Source organism: Patella vulgata, chromosome 5 (assembly GCF_932274485.2).
Source record: "Patella vulgata chromosome 5, xgPatVulg1.2, whole genome shotgun sequence".
NCBI classification, from domain to species: domain Eukaryota; kingdom Metazoa; phylum Mollusca; class Gastropoda; family Patellidae; genus Patella; species Patella vulgata.
Genome location: NC_065883.2, coordinates 49,145,834 through 49,173,771, shown reverse-complemented (window position 1 = coordinate 49,173,771; position 27,938 = coordinate 49,145,834). Strand labels below are relative to the sequence as shown.

The 27,938-nt window shown below is 33.4% G+C and overlaps 1 protein-coding gene across 1 annotated transcript in view; it reads right to left on the bottom strand.

Moving 5' to 3' along the window:
* Positions 1 to 368: 368 nt before the first annotated feature.
* LOC126821174 (dihydrolipoyllysine-residue succinyltransferase component of 2-oxoglutarate dehydrogenase complex, mitochondrial) overlaps positions 369 to 27,938 on the bottom strand; it is a 70,557-nt gene continuing 42,987 nt past the window's right edge. Inside the window, exons 4-13 of the mRNA XM_050549560.2 lie at positions 22,947 to 23,017; positions 22,507 to 22,578; positions 17,385 to 17,440; positions 14,522 to 14,630; positions 5,496 to 5,731; positions 4,830 to 4,927; positions 2,725 to 2,923; positions 2,427 to 2,510; positions 2,052 to 2,219; positions 369 to 1,542 (exon numbers count right to left, since the gene is read on the bottom strand). Of these exons, the coding sequence (XP_050405517.1) occupies positions 1,408 to 1,542; positions 2,052 to 2,219; positions 2,427 to 2,510; positions 2,725 to 2,923; positions 4,830 to 4,927; positions 5,496 to 5,731; positions 14,522 to 14,630; positions 17,385 to 17,440; positions 22,507 to 22,578; positions 22,947 to 23,017 (1,228 nt within the window). The 3' untranslated portion in view covers positions 369 to 1,407. The remainder of the gene's footprint in view (positions 1,543 to 2,051; positions 2,220 to 2,426; positions 2,511 to 2,724; positions 2,924 to 4,829; positions 4,928 to 5,495; positions 5,732 to 14,521; positions 14,631 to 17,384; positions 17,441 to 22,506; positions 22,579 to 22,946; positions 23,018 to 27,938) is intronic.

The following is a 27,938-nucleotide window of genomic DNA, read 5'->3' as shown; positions in this document are numbered from 1 at the left end:
AGTATCCGATGCCATCAAGAGTTGATTATAGTCTTGTTTTGTTCATCAATGTCTAATTAATAGTTTATATAATATTTCAGAACTAAAGAAAGACCTGCAATAGGTAAATTTAGCTCTTACATAATGTATGTTTAAGTTTCTTTTAATAATTCTTACTTCTTTCCTTATATTAAACATACCATGGTAAAATAACTCCCAACTTACAGCCATTACTTGAGGTCTCCCATTAATATTTAAGCAAGCAACCATCGATAAAGTCGAGTGTAAATAAAACATTTTTGCTATAGTTTTCTAACAATGTATTATATACTAATATTGTGTACATTGCAGTTAGATCAGTTTCAAAGAAATTATGCAAAAATCCCATATAATGAGCTTCTTTTTTTTTATTTCAATGATACTCAATTTTTTCAACCATAAATAATTGAACAGAAACAATACATTATTATATTTGTACAATATGATATTCAATGAGTTCTTCTTGTCAAAAATTTGTTTTATTCTGAAGGACAAAAACTGTACTATATATACTTACGAATAAATATGTTCATTTACACTAAATCTGTCTAAAATTTATTTTACAGATTTATTTTCAATATGTTGTTTTAAAATCTATCTATTATTTTTGTAATACAGTGTTTGTGTTTGCCATGGTATGACTTTTTTTTTATGTAATAAATATTACACATTTCCAGAAAAAAATCTACAATAATTGGTTTAATATTTAAATTTTCACATTGATTTTCAATATAAATAATAAATAAAATATTTATTCGAAAATAAACTTTAACTTTTACAGTGTGGTATAAATAGGCAACATTCATGCTGAGTTAAACTAGGGTTTTATTGACTGGATCTTTATACAGCAGTAGGTATGTACTCATAAATAAAAACTCACCAATTTATAAACTGGAAAACATATGTAGAAAACACAAACAGATCAGAAATTTACAGTATAGTTGTTTTTTTACTTCTTGCATACATTTGTTTAATTACATCTCTATATATATATTTCTAATTGTTATAAACTTTTCTACATCTTTAAAACAACTTTCCAGGTACAATCTCATCCAGATATATTGCTGATCTTATAAGATACATGTATGAGGCAAATTCCTAAACTAACCCCCTAAACTCTTCCAAATTCGAAAATACCAAAGGTAAGTAGAGATAAATCTTAACATGTTCCGATGACCGACTATATTAGACTATGTCAGATATTTATTGATTGTATCTAAATGCATGTGTAAAATCTGTGAATAAAACTGAATGAGATTCAAGAATGAAAAGGGTTTTATTCCTTGGTGATAATTTACTCTTGATATCTTATCCCTTGAATTGTAACACTCAAATCATTTGTCTCTTATAGTCTACTTAATTATACAAAATCTTTTAATTTCCTAAAAATTATAAGTCTAGTAAAATAGTTCTTGGATCTTCTACAGATGTCTTTATTTTACGAAGGAAAGTAACAGCCTCTCGTCCATCTATTAATCTATGATCATAAGTTAAGGCCACAAACATCATAGGGCGAATTTCAACCTGAAATAATAATTACATAGAAACTGTTATTGTGTATATGTGAGTATGGGTTATATGAGTAAAAATTATGTCAAAGGCGATATTCAAAAATATACTTATCCACAATAATTTATTTCCTCAACATCTGATAATCGTGAATAGTGTGTTTGACTTCAAAACTATTTTGTTTGTGCCAGCTCGACAGCTAGTATAAAGCAGATAACGGTCAATTAAGTCAATCAGAGTATGAGATATCAAAGGAAGGTACAATTCTTCCCAAATTTACTAGAGAATTCCTTTAATGCTTTTTTTTTACATTTTAAATACAAATGTATTAAAATAAAATTAAATAAGTTAAATGTCTTAACAAAAGATAAGTGTAAGGATTTTTCCAAATCATCAACAAACAGCCTAGGAATTGTTAAATATATAGTTCACTGCATTGGGACTTAGATTTTGCACATCCATTGAATGCATAGACCTACTTTTCTCACCCATTTCAAATTATATAAAATATTTCCTATTCTTACCTTTCCTTTAACCACTACAGGTCTATCAACTATAGCATGCATTCCTAATATAGCTGATTGTGGGGGATTAATTATAGGAGTACCAAACAGTGATCCAAATACTCCACCATTACTTATAGTAAATGTACCACCATCCATATCCTCTATAGCTAACGAACCATCTCTAGCCTATATATAACAAAATAATTACATTCTGAGAAATACTTGAACATTTAAAGGAGAGATCAGATATATTCTTGTGATGAAAAACTAGTTAATTCTGTGTTGAAGACATTTTCAATCTTAGAGACTATTAGATATTTTACTGTTAATCATTACCTTGTTATAATACACTGGCATACACATGTAAATTATTATTATATTAATTTATATTACCTTGTCTCCTAGTTCGGCTATAGTTTTTTCTATTTTAGCGTAGTTCATTGTTTCTACATTTCTTATAACAGGCACTACAAGACCCTGTTTAAAAATAAATATATTTATATACATATATTGATGATCAATATTACAACATGCTATACACAAATATATAGTTACAACTTTATATTGATCAGTTACATTTCACACCAAGTTTATGTACGTTCCGATCACTTTAAAGAAACATCTTTATATTAAAGTAATGTTAGTCACACAATTGAGCATAATAGTATATTTAGAATTTTTCTTTCAATACCTTTGGTGTTGATACAGCTACACTAATATCTATATAATCTCTATATATTATTTCTAAATCATCTATAACTGCATTAACAACTGGTTGATCCTGTAAAGCATAGGCTGTAGCCTTAACGAAAGCGGACATAAATCCTAATTTTAGACCTGTCTTTTTAAGGAACGCTTCTTTGTAATTGGCTCTCATTTCCATAACATTGCTGTAAGAAATTATAAAGATGGTTTAAAATTAAATGCCATGAATTATTATAAATTATCAGATAAAAGTATGAAAATATGATATATTTGTATTGCGAGGTGATTATTTTATCAAATGGGATATTGCAGCTCCATAAACTCGTAACAGGCTTTAAAGGTGAAGTCCCAGATCACTTTTTTTTTTCAGATTATTATTCCTATTATCAAGTTTGCTTGTTTTCTCAGATCATTCCAAACTCTTTGATATTATTGGGTAAGACGCAGTTGTGACTTTGAGATTAAATCTATTTCGAAAGCTCTGTCACATTTTTGACAAGCTCGTAATGCCTTTTCAGATAAATCTACTGTATCTAGATGGATGTACCTACAAAACATTAGTTCACTTTTTAAATTTTACTTTCGATTTCACACCATTTTGACTTAAAAGGTCCAAAAACAAATTAAAATGCATTTGAAATATGTTGACAAGTTTCATGGATATGGGAAGTTATATCGTATAAAGGTCATAGGTAATAAAACTGCCATAGCTGCATCACAGGTCTAGTTGACCAAAATATACCTTTTGTCTCTACTAATTTTCTTGTCTATGTTTTTGAACAGCAATTTCACTGCTTCGACTATTAAAATGTTCTAGATATGTAATTCATTTATTCCTCATTGCCAATAACTATATTAATGTATACAGTATTTTATAAGTAAAATTAATAGAGAGATATTAGAACACATCTGCTACATGATATTAACATAAAGCTGAATACACAATTGAGAAAGAAAATTAAATTCTTCAACAATAACTGGCATACATATATTAGATAAGCAAGTAGGTTTTATTTTCTACTTATTGTTTCGTTTATCAATTATTGAACATGGTTTTTAGTGTTTACTACACCTTATCTTATTGTTGACAACTCCAAAACATATGTATATAAACATGATATCTCCATAATTATTATACTTATCTTATTATTACCCAGTTTTTATAACTGCACATTGCTCTTCACTTAGCTAATCAATAAATCCCTTTTATGTACCAAATATTTTTACACATAACTTGATTATTTATAATTTAAAACTATCAAGAAATCAGAAAACAGTCTAGATAACTCTCAATAGAATAATAAACAAGGTCTAATAAAACAGAATTTGATTTATATTCACTAAGATAGATATAAAGAATGTTTTTAAGTGTCTAGGACATGGTTAACTGAACACATTACAATTAGAAAGTGAATTCAACATGCACTCAATGGCATTAATAAATAAAGCAATCAAGACTATAAACTGACAATAACACTCAGGGCGGGATTAACCATTAAGCAAACTAAGCACATGCTTAGGGCATCATAGGACAGGGGGGACCACATAATTTCTGCATGTTAGATGCCAAATTTAAAATATTTAATTCAAAAATTAAATAAGAACTTTTAATTAGCTTTTCATTGTTTTTATCTTTTCTTACTGTTACCGGCTTTGACTCAGTTAATATTGACATGTATAAACCTGATTTTGACAAATGCAAATGTATTTTGTGGTTTATATATGGGGGCACCAAATTCTTTAAAGTGCCTAGGGCATCTATGGGTCTTAATCTGAACCCGATAACATTGTCAAATATACTGCAGGCAGTAGTACAGGAAAAATTCTCAGAGAAATTACTACGATCAGAGTCCGAGAGAGAGGGAGAGAGAGTGGGAGAGAGAGACCATAGCTATGCCATTTTTGATAAAATGTGGTCAATGTTTAATTTCAATAATTCACTGAATGCAGGGGAATTAGACTTCAGAAGTGGGAAGAAAGTTGAGTATCAAGAGAAAACCATCAAGTTTAGACAGGTGGGTGACAACTTACACAGTGGATGGTGTTTTAGGCTACAAAGTTAGGAGTTTTGCTGCTTTATTTAATACTTACCTCATATCTATTTCATTAAAGGTAGTTAACATAGCACATGTATTCTGGGCTTCCTTTAATCTTTGAGCTATTCTTTGTCTCATTCTGTTCATTTTCACCTAGTCAAATATTTCAAAATATTACCAAAATATCAATATATTTCTATGTAAATAACTTTTAATATCAATCATAAACTGATGATAAATTCGTTTGGTTTCCTTTCTACCATCTGTTGTATGTTGTAAGAAATATCACTACATAAATGTAACACTATAAAGACAAAGATCTCTTAGTCACTTGAATCAATACAGACCAAATAAACAATATGTTCCTTCAGGTACATTCATAATACATATTATGACATGTTCACTGATAGATTTATTGTACAGCTTACCTGTACTTTAAATAATAAAGCCCCATTATACCAGAAAAATGTTAAATCTACGGTTTAAGATCATATACAATTTATACAATCAAAATTTATTGTATATCGAAACACAATTTGGTCAAAACATTATTCAAATCAATGAATTATATTTCAGGTTATGGCCATTTAAAGTTTACATTTGTTTATATTGACTTCACACCACCATCTGTGAATGATTTGGCTTTATAGTTTAATTTTAAAGTGTTTTCTATAAACTGGTAAAATTTGAATGTTAGATATTAAGAGTTAATATCACTTACTCTCTGTTCTCCTCTACCTCCACTTACTGATGGTGTTGGGCTAGGGGCTGATTTCACCTTCACGGATGATGTAGGTTTAAAACTAGTTGGTTTTGTTGGAAGTGGAGGTACTGGTGGTGGCGTCGAGGGGATTGGACCTTCTGATGAGGGGGAAGGTGCGGCAGCTGCTGCGGCTGCTTCGGTCTTTGCAGGTGGAACTGGGGCATCTGCTTTCTTGGCTGGGGCATCACTGGCTTCTGTAATATTTATAATAGGATCATTAATCCCATATGGTAAGGGTTTTGTTTGTGCAGCCCTGAGACTGCATCGTGAAATTCTTATTGGTGTAAACAAGTTAACGAGCGGTTGCCATACAAGATATGCCCACATTTTGCAAGAGATGGCCAGAGAACGAGCTAAAAAAATAATGTGATTTTTTGTACAATCAGGGGCCATAATCCAGGAAGATATGGTCCGATATGCGTAAATATCGAAAGGAACCGAGATGTTTGGGTTATGAACATACATGTATTACATACATTTCAAGTTGAATCAAAATTGGATAAAAATTGTGACTTCTAGAGGATCCACAATTTTGTATTACATACTTTTACACAATTTGCGTACAAACAGCGGCCATTTTGTTGGGAAGTTTTATTTCAATTTGAGTAGAGTGGCGGCCATTTTGTCTGGCAGTTAAGTCTGATTTTCACAAAATTCGAACTCAACCAACATTACAGAGTAATGGTGATATATTAAAACAGTTTTTTTAATTCAGATAATAATTGCGACTTCTAGAGGGATCACAAGCTAAAACGCGATTTTTCGTACAATCAGGGGACATAATTCCGGAATTTATTATCCGATGTGCGCGAATATAGAAAGCAACCAAGATCTTTAGGTTATAAATATGCATTTCAAGTTTCATCAAAATCGGATCAAAATTGTGACCTCTAAAGGATCCAAAACCTTGATATACCAGATGTATACACTATTTGCTTACAGGGCAGCCATTTTGTCCGGCAGTTTTGATCCGATTTTCACGAAATACGAACTCAACTATTATTAGGGTGTAACGGTGATACATTCAAACGTTTTTTTAAAGATAAAAATTGTTACTTCTAGAGGGACCACAAGCTTAAAATGCGATTTTTCATACAATCAAGGGCCATAATTCAGGAAGTTACGATCCAATATGCACGAATATCGAAAGGCACCAAGATCTTTGGGTTATAAACATGTATTTCAAGTTTCATCAAAATCTGATTAAAATTGTGACCTCTATTAGCGTACGAGGGGTAGTGCTAATATCAAGTAAAATTTTACGCATCGATGCATCAGACGCAAATATCAATTCTCGCATCGATGCATCAGGAATTTTTTGCAGCCATTTTGTTAATCAAAAATTACATTAGTATTTCTGATAGAAACATGAATTTCCCTAACATTATCATTAGGCCTATTATTATAGAAATTTCCACAATATTCTTCTGTTATTTATTATGACATTAAAGACCACGTAAGATCAAAAATCTAAATTGCATGTATGTAAAGCCCATGGTTACTATATTAAGTCCGCTGTTAACGTTTAAGTATCCGACACGCCAAAACGCTTTTCGATTTTTCAATTACGACCTTAATCCGGTTGATTGGCTGGTGACGTCACAGGCACTACACATAGGATATACATTATCTATACAATATCTCACTGTCTGTACAATATAGCACTATCAATACACACGGCAACTGGACAAGCGTTTATTGACGGTCCAATTACCACGTGACTGGCCTAATCATAATCACCGAATTATCGTCTTTCATTGGTATAGATTAGACATTTGTGATTGGAATATTTTAGAATGAATTTAAAATGCCGTAGATCAATTTAAGCTGCCTTTGTTTAAATAGGCCACGTGTCAAATGAAGATGACTCAAGAAATTAGCGCATTTACCGGTAATTTGGATAACCCCGTAATACTTGATATCCAAAACTTAACAATGGTGCCAGTCATTTGTCGATATATTCATTATTAGCTATATATAATAATAATAACCATTTCTATACATAAAGGACAATTACAGTGAATATGGAATATTCCGATGACTATGCATAACATGTACAATAGATCGCACTCATTTCTCTGCCAATCAACGCTTGGTATCTTATTATCATGTACCGTTCCATGTACTACGGGTGTAGTAAATGAGGTTAAACTTTGCCGCGAAAATTGCACGGGATCATTTGTGGAGTTCCTGGTGCCGTTTGGTGAGTGATTAAACTGTCAATGCAAGGGTAAAATACTTTAATTATAAAGAAGATAACCGATGTTAGACATTATAACCTAATCGTATCAAAAACGTTAATCCATCCATCAATTAAATGTTGTTTAAACGCCAATCAACAAATAATATGAGGCTACTTGATTACAAAAACACCGGTGAGCAATAATTATTGGGTATATAGTAATTGTAAACAACTTAATAGTAAAACTTAATTAATTTATACAATTAATGTGTGTGTGTATGATTCTACCATTAGTTCGTTCGTGAGGTATTCAGTTCAGTTCAGGTATTACGCACACGTTCCACTGAGAGTGATGTCTTTGATCTGGCCGGCGTAAAAAAACGATAATTACCTAATTAACATTCTTAATCCCACTAACACTCACTGCTAAAACCAACGTGTAAATTAATTTATGACTCATGCCTGTATAACTTATATAGTCGGATTGATTAATTAATGACAGATATTAACGACACTACACTTTATGTGGAAAAGCGAAGTGCTCGCAGTAAAAACCACATAGCTGGACCCGTATATTATTTACATATTAAAATTGTTCGTCCAATAAGTTCCATATTGTAAAAAATTAATTAAGAGTTCAAGACTTCAAAGTTTAAAAGTTGTAGGCACTCTAAATTGGATCTTAAATTAAAATGAATTACAAAACAAATTATTCGGTAGTCAGTTGTTTTATTTAATTAGGGGGATTAAGGAATCCTTCAGGCGTTAAAGAATACACACGCCGGCTGTATATAGGTAATTAAGGAATAAACATTCCGAATATGCATTCAGTCACTGTGACGTCACTGGCGTTTGAGGGGATTAAGAGTGTTTTTGATAATTGGCAAAGTCGTTTTTACGGAAGTTCTACTTGAGTGAAGATAACTGAATTAATTTCAACCAGATTGACGTGAATTTGCCGTAAAGTTGATATAGTAACCATTGGCTACACGTATCCCAAAATTTCCAGACCCATCTTATGTGCACTTTAATATAGTCCGATTCACTTCAATTGACATTCGTTAGCCATTCTTCAAATCGTATGAAACATTTATAATACACTAAAATCTGATTAAGTGTAACAACTCATGAATTAATTATCAGAAAACCATTAGAATTTGTTTGGTTTTTATAAAGTTCTGCCCCATGCTAACGTTTAGTATACAAAACTCTTAGTATCATGGATTTAGCTGTTCAAGTCATAAAAATACATTGAAAATCAATATACTTGTTCGTCTCAAGATCTTAAACTCTGTGTATCTATCTGAAGTCAATCAGATGATAACTTTAGCCTCTAGAGCGTCACAAGATTTTTCAAAGTGATCAAGGACCATAACTTTGGCAGTAAAAATCGGAAATCGTTGAAAAACAATAAGATTCTTCGTCTCATGACCTCAAACATTGTGTATAAATTTAAAGTCAATCGGATATTAACTTCAGCCTCTAGAGCATCCACAAGATTTATTGAAGTGATCAAGGGTCATAACTTTGGCAGTAATTATCGGAAATCGCTGAAAATCATTAGGTTTCTTCGTCTCATGGCCTTAAACACTGTATATAAATTTAACGTCAATAGGATATTAACTTTAGCCTCTAGAGCGTCCACAAGATTTTTTGAAGTGATCAAGGGCCATAACTCTGGTAGTAATTATCGGAAATTGCTTCTTCGTCTCATGGCCTTAAACACTGCATTAATACTTGATATCAGAACTAACGAGGGGCAGCCAATTTGTCCGGCAGTTTTGGTGATGCATTGATACTTGATATCAGCACTAAGGAGGGGCAGCCATTTTGTCCGGCAGTTTTGGTCTGATTTTCACAAAACTTGAACTCAACCATCATTAAGGTGTAATGGTGATATATTCAAACGTTTTTTTAAATCGGATAATAATTGTGACCTCTAGAGGGACCACAAGCTAAAACCGTTATTTTTATAAGATCTTTGGGTTATAAACATGCATTTCAAGTTTCATCAAAATCAGATGAAAATTGTGACCTCTAGAGTGTCCACAAGCTAAAAACGTGATTTTTCGTACAGTCAGGGGCCATAATCCATGAAGTTTCGATCCGACACATGCCAATATCAAAATCAGACTAGAACTGCGAAGCAGTAATGACGGGTTTCACACGGCATCACATGGTAAAAAAATGTGAAAATAGTGAAAGAAAATTGAAAATTGAATAATAATTGATTCTTGTAAAGGCAAAATAACGCGAAATGTGACTCATGAAAAATTGCCTATTTCTCGGCAACTGCTGATATTACAAACTAATTTTGACATACATTCTCATTGTATGGGTTATTGCTAAGAGGTTATGAAAGTTACGATGAAATATTTTGAAATATGAAGACTGTGGATGGGTTGTAAATAGCTTATTTTTACACCTTTTTTCGCCTTTTAATCTAAACAGCCTGAAAACGAAATCGAAATTAAAAAAAACTGATCCCGATGTTTTGTGCGCCTTTACAGGGCGTACCCTTTCAGTTAAATCAGATTTGAAAAAAATGATATTTGTTTTCAAAAAGTTGTACCGAACTGTCAAAATTGTACTTTTTGCTGATTTTACCTCACTTCTGGTGCCGACAGGAATCTTTACCGGTAACAAAAAAAATGACATTTTGGACCATGCAGCATATGAACTTTCTTTTGTACAAATTGAATAATAAATAATTAATCTAGGATTGAAAAAATGAATTAGCCAATGGCAGCCAAGGAAAATTACGGACACAAAAAATGTTGACATTTTTAGTCAAATCGGATAATTCTTCAACCCTGGGTAAAATGCCATATAAAAATATTCATAAATAAAAAAGTTTTTTGTAAAATTTCAAATTTTCGAAATTTGGCGCTTAATATCTACGAAGATTCGTCGACAATCAAAAATCGAAAGTTGCACAGCTATGTGCCTTGTCTCCGGCTATGTCAAAATGCATCATATGTTAAAATTCTGTGGTATCTGTATGGTCGTATGGGTTCATTCAATTTCTTGATTGAAATTAAATATCATACTTTTCAACAAATAACATATACGACTCATTTGAAAAAAATATCGGTTTTGAAGGCTAAAAATCCAGTTTTTGCCCAAATGAAGCCACTTCCGGTGACAGTAAAGGTGTTAAAATGGTTTAACCTAGTCAAATGTGTCATTAGGCATCAAATAGTGAAAGAAAATTGAAAATTGAATACTAATTGATTCTTGTAATGGCAAAATAACGCGAAATGTGACTCATGAAAAATTGCCTATTTCTCGGCAACTGCTGATATTACAAACTAATTTTGACATACATTCTCTTTGTATGGGTTATTGCTAAGAGGTTATGAAAGTTACGATGAAATATTTTGAAATATGAAGACTGTGGATGGGTTGTAAATAGCTTATTTTTACACCTTTTTTCAATTTTAATCTAAACGGCCTGAAAACGAAATCGAAATTAAAAAAAACTGATCCCGATGTTTTGTGCGCCTTTACAGGGCGTACCCTTTCAGTTAAATCAGATTTGAAAAAAATGATATTTGTTTTCAAAAAGTTGTACCGAACTGTCAAAATTGTACTTTTTGCTGATTTTACATCACTTCTGGTGCCGACAGGAATCTTTACCGGTAACAAAAAAAATGACATTTTGGACCACGCAGCATATGAACTTTCTTTTGTACAAATCGAATAATAAATAATTAATCTAGGATTGAAAAAATGAATTAGCCAATGGCAGCCGAGGAAAATTACGGACACAAAAAATGTTGACATTTTTAGTCAAATCGGATAATTCTTCAACCCTGGGTAAAATGCCATATAAAAATATTCATAAATAAAAAAGTTTTTTGTAAAATTTCAAATTTTCGAAATTTGGCGCTTAATATAATAATAATAATCATTTTGTATAGCGCTGAATGCTCCAGCTAACAGCTGCTCCGCGGCGCTTTTCACAATTAAAATATTACATATAATATAAAACAAATAGTTCTAAAACATTAAAATGTCGACATGTTCATAGTTTAAAAGCATGTTTAAAAAGTTTGGTTTTAAGATTTTTTTTAAAAACAGCAACGTTAGTAGAGTCTTTTACATGTCTAGGTAATTCATTCCACACGTTAGCAGAGGCGTAAACAAAAGCCCGTTCACCAGTTTTAGTTTTTACTGTAGGAACATGAAGTAAGTTTTTATCAGCAGAGCGTAGGTTCCTGCTTGGTTTATACAGGGTTAAAAGTTCATTAAGATATTGTGGGGAACAGTTATTATTTAGACAATTAAAAGTTAAAAGACCGATCTTAAAATTAATTTGTTGATAAACTGGTAGCCAATGAAGATTTTGGAGTACTGGAGTAATGTGTTCAGATTGTTTAGTTAGAGAAACGATACGTGCAGCTTTGTTCTGAATTTTCTGGAGTCTGTTTATATCTGATGCTGGTAATTGGTATAGAAGCGAATTGCAGTAATCTAGTTTGGAGAGAACGAAAGCGTTAGTTAACATTTTAGCGATATTTGACGTTATAAATGGTCGAAGTTTACCAATGTTGTAAAGATGAAGATTTAATGATTTGCAGGTAGTAGAGATGTGACTTTTCATTTTAAGATCGTGATCAAAGTCAACTCCAAGATTTTTAACTGATTGAGAGGATGTTATTGTTGAATCACCGATTTTAACGGATTGAGAAAGAGATTTTCTGCTGATTAAGATGACCTCTGTCTTATCATCATTTAATTTTAGGAAATTAAGATTCATCCAATTTTTTATGTCATCTATACAAGCCTCAAGTTTACAGATTTCGGTGGAGTCACTCGGTGGTTTCAAAGCAAGATACAGTTGTGAGTCGTCAGCATGAAGATGAAAGTTAATTCCATGTTTTCGGATGATATCGCCAATTGGTGTTGTGTAGGCAGTGAATAAAAGGGGACCAAGAACCGACCCCTGCGGAACTCCAAAGCGTAGGGTTTTGGGAGACGATGTTGCTTTCTCAATGACTACATACTGTGACCTGTCAGTTAGATAAGAGCGTATCCATTTTAGACATAGTTCATCGACGCCAAAACGTGTTTGTAACCGGTTTAATAGAATATCATGATCAATAGTATCAAAGGCGGCACTTAAGTCTAGTAACACTAATACGACAGACTGTTTATTATCTATGTTAGTAACAATATCGTTATATACTCTCAGCAGTGCTGTTTCAGTGCTGTGACCCTTCTTATATGCTGATTGAAATTGTTTGTCAAGATTGTTAATAACAAAATGGTGTTTTAGTCTCATGGATATAACGAAGATTCGTCGACAATCAAAAATTGCACAGCTATGTGCCTTGTCTCCGGCTATGTCAAAATGCATCATATGTTAAAATTCTGTGGTATCTGTATGGTCGTATGGGTTCATTCAATTTCTTGATTGAAATTAAATATCATACTTTTCAACAAATAACATATACGACTCATTTGAAAAAAATATCGGTTTTGAAGGCTAAAAATCCAGTTTTTGCCCAAATGACGCCACTTCCGGTGATAGTAAAGGTGTTAAAATGGTTTAACCTAGTCAAATGTGTCATTAGGCATCAAATAGTGAAAGAAAATTGAAAATTGAATACTAATTGATTCTTGTAAAGGCAAAATAACGCGAAATGTGACTCATGAAAAATTGCCTATTTCTCGGCAACTGCTGATATTACAAACTAATTTTGACATACATTCTCTTTGTATGGGTTATTGCTAAGAGGTTATGAAAGTTACGATGAAATATTTTGAAATATGAAGACTGTGGATGAGTTGTAAATAGCTTATTTTTACACCTTTTTTCGCCTTTTAATCTAAACGGCCTGAAAACGAAATCGAAATTAAAAAAAACTGATCCCGATGTTTTGTGCGCCTTTACAGGGCGTACCCTTTCAGTTAAATCAGATTTGAAAAAAATGATATTTGTTTTCAAAAAGTTGTACAGAACTGTCAAAATTGTACTTTTTGCTGATTTTACCTCACTTCTGGTGCTGACAGGAATCTTTACCGGTAACAAAAAAAATGACATTTTGGACCACGCAGCATATGAACTTTCTTTTGTACAAATCGAATAATAAATAATTAATCTAGGATTGAAAAAATGAATTAGCCAATGGCAGCCAAGGAAAATTACGGACACAAAAAATGTTGACATTTTTAGTCAAATCGGATAATTCTTCAACCCTGGGTAAAATGCCATATAAAAATATTCATAAATAAAAAAGTTTTTTGTAAAATTTCAAATTTTCGAAATTTGGCGCTTAATATCTACGAAGATTCGTCGACAATCAAAAATCAAAAGTTGCACAGCTATGTGCCTTGTCTCCGGCTATGTCAAAATGCATCATATGTTAAAATTCAATGATTATTGTTAATACTACGGCATTTTTTAAAAAAAACGACAACTTCGGTGATTTCGGACATTTCGAATTGTAACAGAATGCCCAAAATAACTTTAATCTCTAAGTCAAACCCACTTTCCCAATAAAACCAAAGAAATCATATCGATCCGACATGTAGTTTCTGAGATACAGTCAAATTGGAAAAAAATAAAAAATAATAATAATAAGAATAAACTTAACAAAAACAATAGTGTTTCACACAAGCTACGCAGTGTGAAACCCTAATAAGAATTGTGACCTGTAGGGTGTCCACAAACAATTATGGATGGACAGAGGCGACGACAATATACCTCCACATGAAAATGTGGGCGTACAAGAATGAAGTTAATAGCCATGTGTAATAATCAACTGACATCGAAGTGTTTAATGTCTGTACTTACTTCCAGGTTTTATTTTAAATATTGGTGCACCAGGTGATACAGTTTCCCCGTCTGCTACCAATAATTCTTCAATAACACCAGTACATGGTGAATTTACTTGAACATTTGTCTACATTAAACAATATATCAACAGTAAATAACTAAAGAAAATGGGTGAAATGTGGTTTATTTGTAATGCTGTTTATTTGTGAGGTTACATTTGGGAATATATGCCTGTGTAACAGTGTATACGCCTACTTTGATCTTAATTCCAATTGACAATTCAATCATATCAAAATTGGGAGCCACAGTGGCTAAGTGGGTAAGAAGCTGGCTCACTAGCCTGTAGTAGGGATGATGATTTTCTGCGATCGTGGAAAAGCCACAGAAAATGCGGAATTCACATTGTCAAATGGATTCATGTAAAATCACGGAATCATCTGAAAATGAAATTTATTCTGTGTAAAAATCACAAAAATTTATAAAATAATCCATTTACAATGACTTTGAAAATGAAATATAACGTAGTTAAAGTCTGAACAGATGAGAGAGGGAGTTTAACATCCACTTGACACAAACTAGGTCATTTCAATGTTAGTTCAATTCTATTTCAATAATTCGCTTGCGCGTAGGGGTCTTTAGCAGCGGGAGGAAACCAGACGACCCAGATAAAACCCACAAGGTTGGACAGGCGACCCTACTACTTGTCACGTACAACCGGGGAATCGAAATCACGCCAGTTGACTCAATGACAGACCTTATGATGCAGCGTGCAAAGGCTAACGACTCAGCCATCCACCACCCACCCCACCCCCAAACAGACGAAGCGAGTTCTAAACAAATAATGCCAAAACATTTCATACATAAATGAGCAGTCAAGCAGTAAAAGCGAAATATCCAAAAAAAATATCTTAATTTCATCTAAATCAAACTTGTCTTTTCCAAAGAATTATTAAAATTCTTACAAAAACTATCAAAGTAGGTAAGTTTCTTGTCTCTCGAGTTAAGAGTACATCATGAACATTCTTCGAGGTCATGGCATCGACTTTACACTTTTCCAAGCCTTTCATTGGCTCAAAATACGAATGAGGAATGGAGCTGTTTGCTAAAAAGGCGAGAAGATCAATCTCTATCACACAAATTACTGCAGAAAATCGAGCTAAATAATTTCAAAACCATTTTTATTGTTCACATGAAATAATACGGTGAAGGATCATATTTCATCAAAGAAACATCAATCGGCCATGATGGATTCAGTGATATCCAAGTCTTTCTACTGTGAAATGGAAAAAGATAGGTTGCCAGGCAACGAAACATACGCCCACAGCAGCTAAATCGTCCGGGCAGTCAACAAGTGTTGTCGCATATTTTTACTTTTTTCGGTAATGAAACATTTATAATACACTAAAATCTGATTAAGAGTAACAACTCATGAAGTAATTATCAGAAAACCATTAGAATTTGTCTGGTTTTTATAAAGTTCTGCCCCATGCTAACGTTTAGTATACAAAACTTTTAATATCATGGAATTAGCTGTTCAATCATAAAAATTCATTGAAAATCAATATACTTATTCGTCTCAAGATCTTAAACTCTGTGTATCAATCTGAAGTCAATCAGATGATAACTTTAGCCTCTAGAGAGTCAAAAGATTTTTCAAAGTGATCAAGGGCAATAACTTTGGCAGTAATTATCGAAAATTCTTGAAAATCAATAGGATTCTTTGTCTCATGACCTCAAACACTGTGTATAAATTTAAAGTCAATCGGATATTAACTTTAGCCTCTAGAGCATTCACAAGATTTTTTGAAGTGATCAAAGGCCATAACTCTGGCAGTAATTATCGGAAAATCACTGAAAATGAATAGACTTCTTCGTCTCATGACCATAAACACTGTGTATAAATCGGATATTAACTTTAGCCTCCAGAGCATCCACAAGATTTTTCAAAGTGATCAAGGGCCATAACTCTGGCAGTTATTATTGTAAATCGCTGAAAATCAATAGGGTTCTTTGTCTCATGACTGAAAACACTGTGTATAAATTTAAAGTCAATCGGATATTAACTTTGGCCTCTAGAGCATCCACAATTTTTTTTGAAGTGATCAAGGGCCATAACTTTGGCAGTAATTATCGAAAATCAATGAAAATGAATAGACTTCTTTGTCTCATGACCTTAAACACTGTGTATAAATTTAAAGTCAATCGGATATTAACTTTAGCATCTCGAACGTCCACAAGATTTTTTGAAGTGATCAAGGGCCATAACTCGGAAATCGCTAAAAGTCAATAGGATTCTTCGTCTCAAGGCCTTAAACACTGTATATAAATTCAAAGTCAATCTGATATTAACGGACGGACGGACGGGGGCGACGACAATATACGACCGCATTTCAATATGGGCGTATAAAAATGTAATTCACTAAAATATGAAATGGAATTTGCCCGTATCTAAAGTGGAAAATCATCATCCCTACTGTAGGTCGCGTGTTCGTGGTGCAGTACGGAGGGCTTGATAAGGACAGCTCTCTAGTCATTCGGATAGGATGAAAAACTGAGGTCCCATGTACACATTGGAGAGCACAAAAAAGATCCCTTGGCAGTTGGAGTTCGATATAAGAGTAGGCCGTAGCGCTGATGTCCAGGCAAAATTTCCCTCATAGCACACGGTATGGCGTATGCCAGTCCTCATTAGCCCAGTTCGAGCAGAACAGTCGGACGTTAAACCCCGTTGCATTTCATTTCATATCAAAACTTGGATTTTCGCGAAGTTGATCGATAAGACACACTTTCCTGGTTAGCCAAGACGTTGATTAAAGCTAACAAGAATGATGATTTAATACACCACAGGCGGTAATAGATTTAGTGTATAGAGTTAATTTACCTTGTCCGTTTCTACTTCGGCCACTAACTCATCTTCATTTACAAAATCACCTATCCCTGTAATTTAACATTATTTTATTCTATTAAAGAGAAATACATATCTTCTCCATCATAACTAACTTTTCATTTCAATCTAATAGAAGTATTAAAAGCTATATCTTTATTTTGCTCTGTTGACAGGTTTCTGATCATAAATTGATATATCTCTCACTTCTCTTGCTAGGGTGTTCGATCCCTGCATTGGCCGAGAAAGTTCATACCGATTTTCCGGCGTGATTCCCCCTTGTCAGTGATGCAGGAAGGAGGGCCTGACAAGGACAGCTGTCTAGTCATTCGGATGAGACGAAAAACCGAGGTCCCGTGTACACATTGGCGTGCACATAAAAGATCCCTTGACAGTTGGAATTCGATATAAGAGTAGGCCATAGTGCCGCTGTCCGGGCAAAATTTCCCTCATAGCAGACTGTATGGCGTATGCCCGTCTTCATTAGCCCAGTTAGGAGCAAAACAGGAGGACGTTAAACCCCATTTCATTTCATTTCATTTCTTGCTATATAGCCCAGTTTTAACAATAAACAAGCCAACAGTGATGTCCACCGTCGAAATCCCAAAATAAATAGATGACACATATTGATTAATTGCACATTTATCATTTTCAAAAGTATCGAGCAATCAAACAGACAATCCAAAACCTTCAACATATCATACTCTCACAGTAGCTACATAGTCTGGCAAGTGCTGTGGCATATTTATTCTTTTGTAAGTAATTGGGGGCATTTATAAGATAATTTCATACAGATCAGATTATAATTTTCGTCGCTTGAGGGTTCACAAGGTTCTAGAAGCTGAATCAAGGGCCTTTTTACTCTGGAAGTAATTTACGGAAATTGTTGAAATTTGACAGGCTTTTTCGTTTTACTAATTTAAATAATGCATATAAATAGAGCCATAAATTTAGAAGTAATTGCTGAAATTAAATAGACTTCTTTGTTTCACTAATCTACATTTGTTGGTCGAGCATTTACAAGGTGCAACAAAGTGAAACAAGTGTCATAACTCTAGAAGTATGCGAAGTAATTAACGAAAATTGCTGAAATTCAATAGGCTTCTTCGTTTCACTAATTTAAAAAATGCATATAAATTTCACAAAGATCGGATTATAGCTTTTGGCGTTAGAAGCTTCACACAGTTCAACATTTGAAGTGAAATAAGGGCCATAAGCAATTTCCGTTTATTACGTCTTGAGTTATGGCCCATAACTCAAGAGGTAATAAACGGAAATTGCTGAAATTCTATATGATTCTTCTTTTTTCTAATTCAAATGACGCATATAAATTTCATACAGATCGGCAGATAACTTTTGATGCTAAAGCGTTCACAACATGCAACAAAGTGAAACAAGGGCCATAACTCTAGAAGTAATTGACAGAAAATGCTGAAATTCAATAGGCTTCTTCGTTTCACTTATTTAAATAATGCATATAAATATCACAAAGATCGGATGATAACTTTTGGAGTTAGAGCGTTTACACGGTTCTACAAAGTGAAACAAGATAACTCTAGATGTAATTAACAGAAATTCTGAAATTCAATAGGATTCTTCTTTTAACCTATCTCAATGGCACATTTTAATATCATACAGTCGGCTGATAACTTTTGATGTTAGAGCATTCACAAGATGCAACAAAGTGAAACAAGGGAAATTATTGAACTTAAATAGGATTTTTCATCTGACTAATATAAACAACATATATCAATTTTAAAACAATCGGATGATAACTTTTTGCAGATGGCAATATACGTCCACATTTCCAGGTGGGCATATAAAAACGATCAGTTGTCTGTTGTATGGCTCAACAAAACTTAGTCCTGAGATAAATACACTTATTTTCCAAAAGTTCAACAATTTACTCAGTTATCAAAAAGATTTGAATCACAATAAAACAACTGTTACGTTATTTCCAGCACTGCACATGGTACAATCATCAAATATCTTCGCCCTTCTCAACTGGTTTGCGAGATTTGGAGGTATTGGACAATTGTATGTTGTGCAGCCCTTACCATACCCAATATTACCAAGCAGTACTTTCAAAATAGATTTCTACCTACTAAAAATAAAAAATATCTCTGTATTATCCACTATGTATCCTATATGCTCTATATTTATGTTATCATGTATGTATATATGTACATGTATCAAAATCAAAGAGAGGGGTTACACATAGACATATCCTGTTCCCCAATCAAAGTTCAGATTTACTGAATAAAAATATTGTTTAAAAAAAAAGAAGATAGGTTGCCAGGCAACGAAACATATGCCCACAGCAGCTACATCGTCCGGGCAGTCAACAAGAGATGTCGCATATTTTTACTTTTTTCGGTAATGAAACTTTTATAATACATTAAAATCTGATTAAGAGTAACAACTCATTAAGTAATTATCAGAAAACCATTAGAATTTGTTTGGTTTTTATAAAGTTCTGCCCCATGCTAACGTTTAGTATAGGAAACTTTTAACATTATGGATTTAGCTGTTCAAGTCATAAAACTTCATTGAAAATCAATATACTTGTTCGTCTCAAGACCTTAAACTCTGTGTATCAATCTGAAGTCAATCGGATGATAACTTTAGCCTCTAGAGCGTCACAAGATTTTTCAAAGTGATCAAGGACCATAACTTTGGCAGTAAAAATCGGAAATCATTGAAAAACAATAAGATTCTTCGTCTCATGACCTCAAACATTGTGTATAAAGTGATCAAGGGCCATAACTTTGGCAGTAAAAATCGGAAATCGTTGAAAAAAAAAAAAGATTCTTCGTCTCATGACCTCAAACACTGTGTATAAATTTTAAGTCAATCGGATATTAACTTTAGCCTCATGACCTTAAACACTGTGCATAAATTTAAAGTCAATCGGATTTTAACTTTAGCCTCTAGAGCGTCCACAAGATTTTTCAAAGTGATCAAGGGCCATAACTTTGGCAGTATTTATTGGAAATCTTCATCTCATGACCTTAAACACTGTGTATAAATTTGAAGTCAATCGGATATTAACTTTGACCTCTAGAGCGTCCACAAGATTTTTTGAAGTGATCAAGGGCCATAACTCTGGCAAAAATTATCTGAAATCGCTGAAAATCATTAGGATTCTTCATCTCATGACTTTAAACACTGTGTATCAATTTAAAGTCAATCGGATATTAACTTTAGCCTCTAGAGCGTCCACAAGATTTTTCAAAGTCATCAAGGGCCATAACTCTGGCAGTGATTATCGGAAATTGCTGAAAATCAATAGGCTTCTTCGTCTCATGACCTTAAACACTGTGTATAAATTTGAAGTCAATCGGATATTAACTTTGACCTCTAGAACGTCCACAAGATTTTTTAAAAGTGATCAAGGGCCATAAATCTGGCAGTAATTATCGGAAATCGCTGAAAATCAATAGGCTTCTTCGTCTCATGACCTTAAACACTGTGTATAAATTTGAAGTCAATCGGATATTAACTTTGACCTCTAGACCGTCCACAAGATTTTTTAAAAGTGATCAAGGGCCATAAATCTGGCAGTAATTATCGGAAATCGTTGAAAATCAATAGGCTTCTTCGTCTCATGACCTTAAACACTGTGTATAAATTTAAAGTCAATTGGATATTAACTTTGACCTCTAGAGCGTCCACAAGATATTTTGAAGTGATCAAGGACCATAACTCTGGCAGTATTTATCAAAAATCGCTGAAAATCAATAGGCTTCTTCGTCTCATGGCCTTAAACACTGTGTATAAATTTAAAGTCAATCGGATATAAACAAGCAATTGTGGACGCCGGACGGACAGGGGTGACAACAATATACGACCACATTTCAATGTGGGCGTATAAAAAGGAACAGAGTCAAGACATTCACCTAATGAACATCTACATCAAGTTTAAACATTCTACCCCAATTAAAAGCAGAGTTGTTATGTTCCAAAGTCTTGACAAATCAAACTGCTCATCATCGAACTTAAATCAAGGTAACGATATAATGTATCTATACTCAGAGTTTCATCGCTCTCACCAAGTTAGAACCAAAGTTATTGTGTTCTAAAGTCTCAACCAATCAAATTGCTCATCTCTGCTTAGCCTTAGTGGAAAATGCACATGATCGAACTCTGTCAAGGCGTTTACCTATCAGACACCTACACCAAGTTCGAATATTTTACCTCAATTAGAAGGAGAGTTATTGTGTTTTTAAGTCTCGAGCAATCAGATCAAAGTCTTTACTTTGCCTAAGCAGAGTTGTTATGTTCCAAAGTCTTGACAAATCAAACTGCTCATCATCGAACTTAAATCAAGGTAACGATATAATGTATCTATACTCAGAGTTTCATCGCTCTCACCAAGTTAGAACCAAAGTTATTGTGTTCTAAAGTCTCAACCAATCAAATTGCTCATCTCTGCTTAGCCTTAGTGGAAAATGCACATGATCGAACTCTGTCAAGGCGTTTACCTATCAGACACCTACACCAAGTTCGAATATTTTACCTCAATTAGAAGGAGAGTTATTGTGTTTTTAAGTCTCGAGCAATCAGATCAAAGTCTTTACTTTGCCTAAGCAGAAAATGCTCAGCATCAAACTTTGTGAAGATATTGATGTAATGAAACTATATACAAAGTTTCACCTTTATCACTCAATTATAATCAAAGATGTTGAGCTCCGAAGTCTCTATCAATCAAATTGCTTATCGCTCTGCTTACTCAGAGCCAAAAATGCTCATTATAGAACTTAGTCAAGGTACTGATGTGATGAAACTATACACCAAGTTTCATCACTCTCACTTAATTATAACCGAGGTTATCGTGTCCCAAAGCATCAACAAATCAAATTGCTTATCTCTGCTTACCGTAAGCAGAGAATGCTCATCTTCGAACTCCATCAAGGCATTGACCTAATAAACCCCTACACAAAGTTTGAACATTCTGTTCAATTAGGAGAGTTATTGGGTCCCAAAAAGTGTGACTGACAGACAGATGGCTGGATGAACAGACCCATATTAATAGTCTCCTGTTTTCTTCGTAAGGTGGGGAACAATTATTGCATATAATTATATCCTGATTAAAATGAAATGTGAATGAGAAACTGACCTTTTTCCCATCTTATATCACCCTCAGTAATAGATTCAGCAAATGGTGGACAGTTGACCGTTTTATCAATACCTATATAGAGTCAATGGTCATTTTATTATACATTTTACTCAAAAAATAAATGAAGTGCTATGACCAAATCAACAAGTTTTATGAAACCTAGTTTTAAATTCAAATATATATGATGATAATATGGTTATAATATTGTTCAAATCAATATCCAAAACTATATCTTTATATTGGAAAATATTAAAATGCAATATGATAAAAAGAACAATTCCAACAAGATAAGAATTTTAATTAATTCAAACTTTTATTAAAAATGACAACACATTTAGATTTAGAAGAAGATAACTGTTTAAATAAAACTAGAGAAATATATAAAATGAATTTGATGTCATAATGTACTGCTTAGGTACATTTTGTATTTCAAAACTTACTGTTTAAAGATGCTGAATTATGGAAAGTCTGTAATGAAGAGGTTCCTGTTAATGCGGTATGAAGGTGTAACCTACCAAATAAATCAATATAAAATACTAATCACATTAAAATATATCCCATCTCTTTATTTTTTTAGTCACTAAGCATCCAAATGTATTAATATCTTGTATTATTACCAAGCCATTATAATTGTATGACAAATTTCATCTGTTTTCACACAATCCAAAGTATCTGTTTCAATTGTTAGAATTTATGATGCCAGTGTCTATTTACTGCCCTACTGTTATAATCTATTAACCAAGTTCAATTCTAAGCAAATCCAATAATGCTTTAAAAGTACATAAAGAGAAATAATTTAATCCTTTGTCAAGCCTTTCTCTCATTATTATTGTTACAAATGTAACATAGATATTGAACATTGGTAGATTGTATAAAGACATTATTCTAACATTAGTTTAATGACATATTTTTGGAAAAAGTGTAGTGATTAATTCTTAGTTGTATATAGTTTGAATGATTGATTGAGTATCCCTTTGTTGCTGTCACCAGATGTGTTAAATAATAATATTAAAACTTGTTTCAAAAGATAAATTAAAAATTAATATTCATTTTTAAACTGTTGCAAGGGGAGTTTATAAGAACCTTGTAAAATCAAAAGAAAAACATGACTAGTATTATATATTCTTACTGACGGCACAATCATTAAAGATATAAATTATACCTAAACAAAACATATTGCTCTGAAAAGCATACTTAATAAAAGAGCAAAATTGAACAATAAACCTGAAGTAATTATCAAAAATTGTTGTCACAATTTAAATATTACTGTAATTTAGACTTGTTAACATTAGATTTTTTTTAGTGTTTATTAGTTAATAGATGTATAGACAGTATCATGTACATGACTATTTATGCTTCTGAAAATGCATGTGCATCAAAGCTGTTAGGAAATCACTTTAGAAATTGACATTTGAAATAAGTTATTCACTGAAATAACTTCAACTTTTATTAAAGTCAAATCTCTAATAGATTTTAAGAGATATAAAAAATTTATGTTATATATATATATATATAGAGAGAGAGAGAGAGAGAGAGAGAATCTCCTACCAGTCTTTTTTGATATTAAAAAAGATGAGTAGGAGATTTTATTTACCACCCAATCCCTTCTTACATGCACAAATAGATAAATATAATTTTTTGCTGTAGATTTCACTTTTACTGCACATTACGGTGTAGTGATACATAATTTTTTGACAGCAATTCAACCTTTGCAAAGTTCTTTATATTGGCCCCGTGTTTCCATCAATGTCAATTGAATTACAATAGTTCATTTTTAATAAAATAGAAATGAACTGTTCTTTGAATATAAAAAAAAGTAGTTCCTTTTCAACTGACCAATCAAATTCATGTAAAGCGATATCTCATAATGAGATATCGCAGTAGATTATGAAATATATCACACAAGCGATATCTACTGTAGAATGTATTATTGGGTGATAAATTATGTTTAATAAATAGAATTACTTCGAGGAACTTTTTTTTACCATTTGAAAACAGATTTTATTTTAGTAACATTTCTGCCATGAGAATATAAAGATCTTAGTAAATCGTGTATCCATCAATCAATAAGAAATATTACAATTTTGGAACATTAAAGAAAACCTTATTCACTATCAGCTAAAAAAAAATATCAAACAACTTTTTAAAAAAAATCATCTTTTCAATCAATATCTTTCAAACACTACCCCACATCCCCGTTGAGTTTCCAGCAGGGTATAAAAAAAAAAAGTACACGGGTATTGAACATTATCTAGTGAAAGTACACCCATTAGGCATCAAAAATAAAAATCACCTATAGAGGGCTTTTTCCATGGTGAGCCAATAACTCTTTTCTTGAACTTTTTACAAGGCTAGCACATGAAACGCGCTCAATATTTTTGGCGCAATCGGAATGAATAAAATGGAGCTTGACGTCCTACTGTTCTGCTCCGACTGGGCTTATGAAGACGGGCATACGCCATACAGTGTGCTATGAGGGAAATTTTGCCCGGACAGCGACACTATGGCCTACTCTTAGGTCTAATTCCAAATGCAGTGCTCCATGTTAGAAAAACATAAGAGGAGCCATAAAAAGCTCTTCAAAAATACAACAGCTGAAAATCGCTCCTGCAAAAATAGCTCTTCTCAACTTAAATTAGAGGAGCAATCCATTATTTAGAAGAGTTATTCATTTATTTCATACTTTGACCATAGCTGAAGTCATTTATTGACCATTAATACTTAGAAAATAACGATATGTGTTTCAATATTTATTAGAATAAATTTTTAAAAAATCAAATTTCAGTATCAATCATTCACTCCCATACTGACTTGATGATTTTTCGTACAATCAGGGGCCATAATCCATGAAGTTATGGTCCGAAGGTTAATAATAGAATAGTGTCATGTACGGGTGCGACGTCGTGTATGATATTTAATTTTATACCGATATTTTAGAATCCCAATTCTACACATTTCGTAACGGCAAGGCCATTCTATAAAATTTAAAGCATGATTTCGGACGTATGTTTTACTTGGCGGAATCTAGATCAATTCGGATTATGAAATTGCACGAATCTTGAATCCCAGACTAAAAGCTAATTTGGCAATTTGTGCAAATTTTCAGTCCTGCTGATCAAAATAAGAATCAAAACAATTTAATCGTGACGTGGGAAATTATAAATGATAGGTAATTAAGTTACTAAAGCGACTTTTCGAGGCTTGTCTAATTAAACCACCACTTTGACGGAAGATAATCTCTTGGCTAAGAAATCTTTTTTCTCCCAGCTACGAGAGATACGTTGAATCAAACCGGTCCAAAGCCAATCGTGTTGATAAGAAGCCGCTTATTTGACATTGACACATAACCGAAGGTGAATAGGCCTACCCATCCAGTTAATACAACAGACAATCTCACATCAGTCCACAAAAGACAGACACTTACTAGTCGCCTCCTACTTCCAATTTCCAAGGCATTATAGTCCAAACCTTGACTCTCATACAAATAAACCATTTGGTATTATTTCGTACCTATATCATACCAAACACTTCGGGCGCCATGTTGAATCACACAGTATTTAACGTTCTAAAACCTAACTACTTTATGGAATCAACGACGAATCTAAACTTGGGCACTCCAACCATTTTTGTATCATAATTAAACTCTATATTTATTGACTATCGAACTTAGTCAAGGTATTGATGTAATGAAACTATACACCAAGTTTCATCACTCTCACTTAATTAGAACTAAAGTTATCGTTTCCCAAAGCATCAACCCATCAAATGGCTTATCTCTGCTTACCCTAAGCAGAAAATGCTCACCTTCGAACTCCGTCAAGGCATGGAACTAATAAACACCTACACCAAGTTTGAACATTCTAGCTCAATTAGGAGAGTGAATTGAAATGAAATGGGGTTTAACGTCCTACTGTTTTGCTCCTAAACTGGGCTAATGAAGACGGGCATACACCACACAGAGTGCTATGAGGGAAATTTTGCACGGGCAGTGGCGCTACGACATACTCTTATATCGAATTCCAACTGCCAAGAGATCTTTTACGTGCACGCCAATTTGTACACGGGACCTCAGTTTTTTGTCCCATCCAAACGACTAGACAGCTGTCCTTGTCAGGCCCTCCTGTCCTGCATCACTGACAAGGGGAAACCACGCCGAGAAATCTGGATGAACGTTCTCAGCAAATGCAGGGATCGAACACCCGACTTTCAGTCTAGCGAGCCAGCATCTTATCCACTTAGCCACGTGATCCCACAATTAGGAGAGTTATTGTATCCCAAAAAGTGTGACGGACGGACAGACAGACGTACTCATTTTATAGTTCCCTGCTTTTTTGGAAAGGCGGGGGACAATAAAGAATATTTTCACGTTAACAAAAATATTTACTTGACGCATCATGTTTGCAGCACCCAGAATCAAATTTAGCGATATTTTTCTGTGGGCCAGAAACAAAATTCCCATTGGATAATTATTCGAGGATTGGTTTACATGGGCTTTATTTGCAGTTTGGGGGGTCGTTTTTTGACAAATATGTCAAATCTGACGCGAGCAATTTTATCCTTGGAGGAGAGTGATAAAAAGCTCTCACTCGCGTCAAACGTAAAGCATTGCAAATGATCATTTACGTGCAACGCCAATGTATACACGGGACTTCGGTTTTTCGTCCCATGAATCAACTAGACAGCTGTCCTTGTCAGGTCCTCCGTCCTGCACCACAGACTTGTTTCGACAAACCAGCGATAAAGTCTTTCTTAAGTTCATATAATGAGCTTGGAATTCCAGTAACGAACAAAAGTTCATGCTATATTTGACCATATCAACCAGTTTCTGGAGAGACGAACACAGTGATGGGTTTTCGCCCGTATATTACGGACATGTCCTGACGCTATTTTCCAAACGTCCTAAATTTTTAGACCAGGAATATGCCCAATCGGATATCAAGGTATGGTGAAAATATTCAAGATTCCAAAATTAATATAGTGTACTGAGTGTATATATACCACTCGGCCTGCTTGTTGATAATAGGATGGATTGATTAGGTAATTCAGTGAGCATCGTACCTATCGTATTATACCACCTATACACCTACCTAGATTAACAAGTTAATCTGCCTAGATTGCCTGAATTAAGCCTTTATCGGACAATTCATCAAGCCAATCCTGAACAGAAGTCATTGCTTCTCCTTTGTCATACTATGTATCAGTCCAATAAGAGTGATTATAAACTTAATCTATGTAATTCCTCCATTGTTGGACATTTTAATCTCCTTGATGTCGGACAACAACACGTAGAAATGAGTCATCTATGTCACATATCCTAATAGTATATAACACCCCAAATCAATAGACATTGTATCCGATAACTTGTCTGTGTTATCACTTCGGTGGAAGCGAGCGTTAAATAAAGCTAATTCACACACACACACATCCAAAAA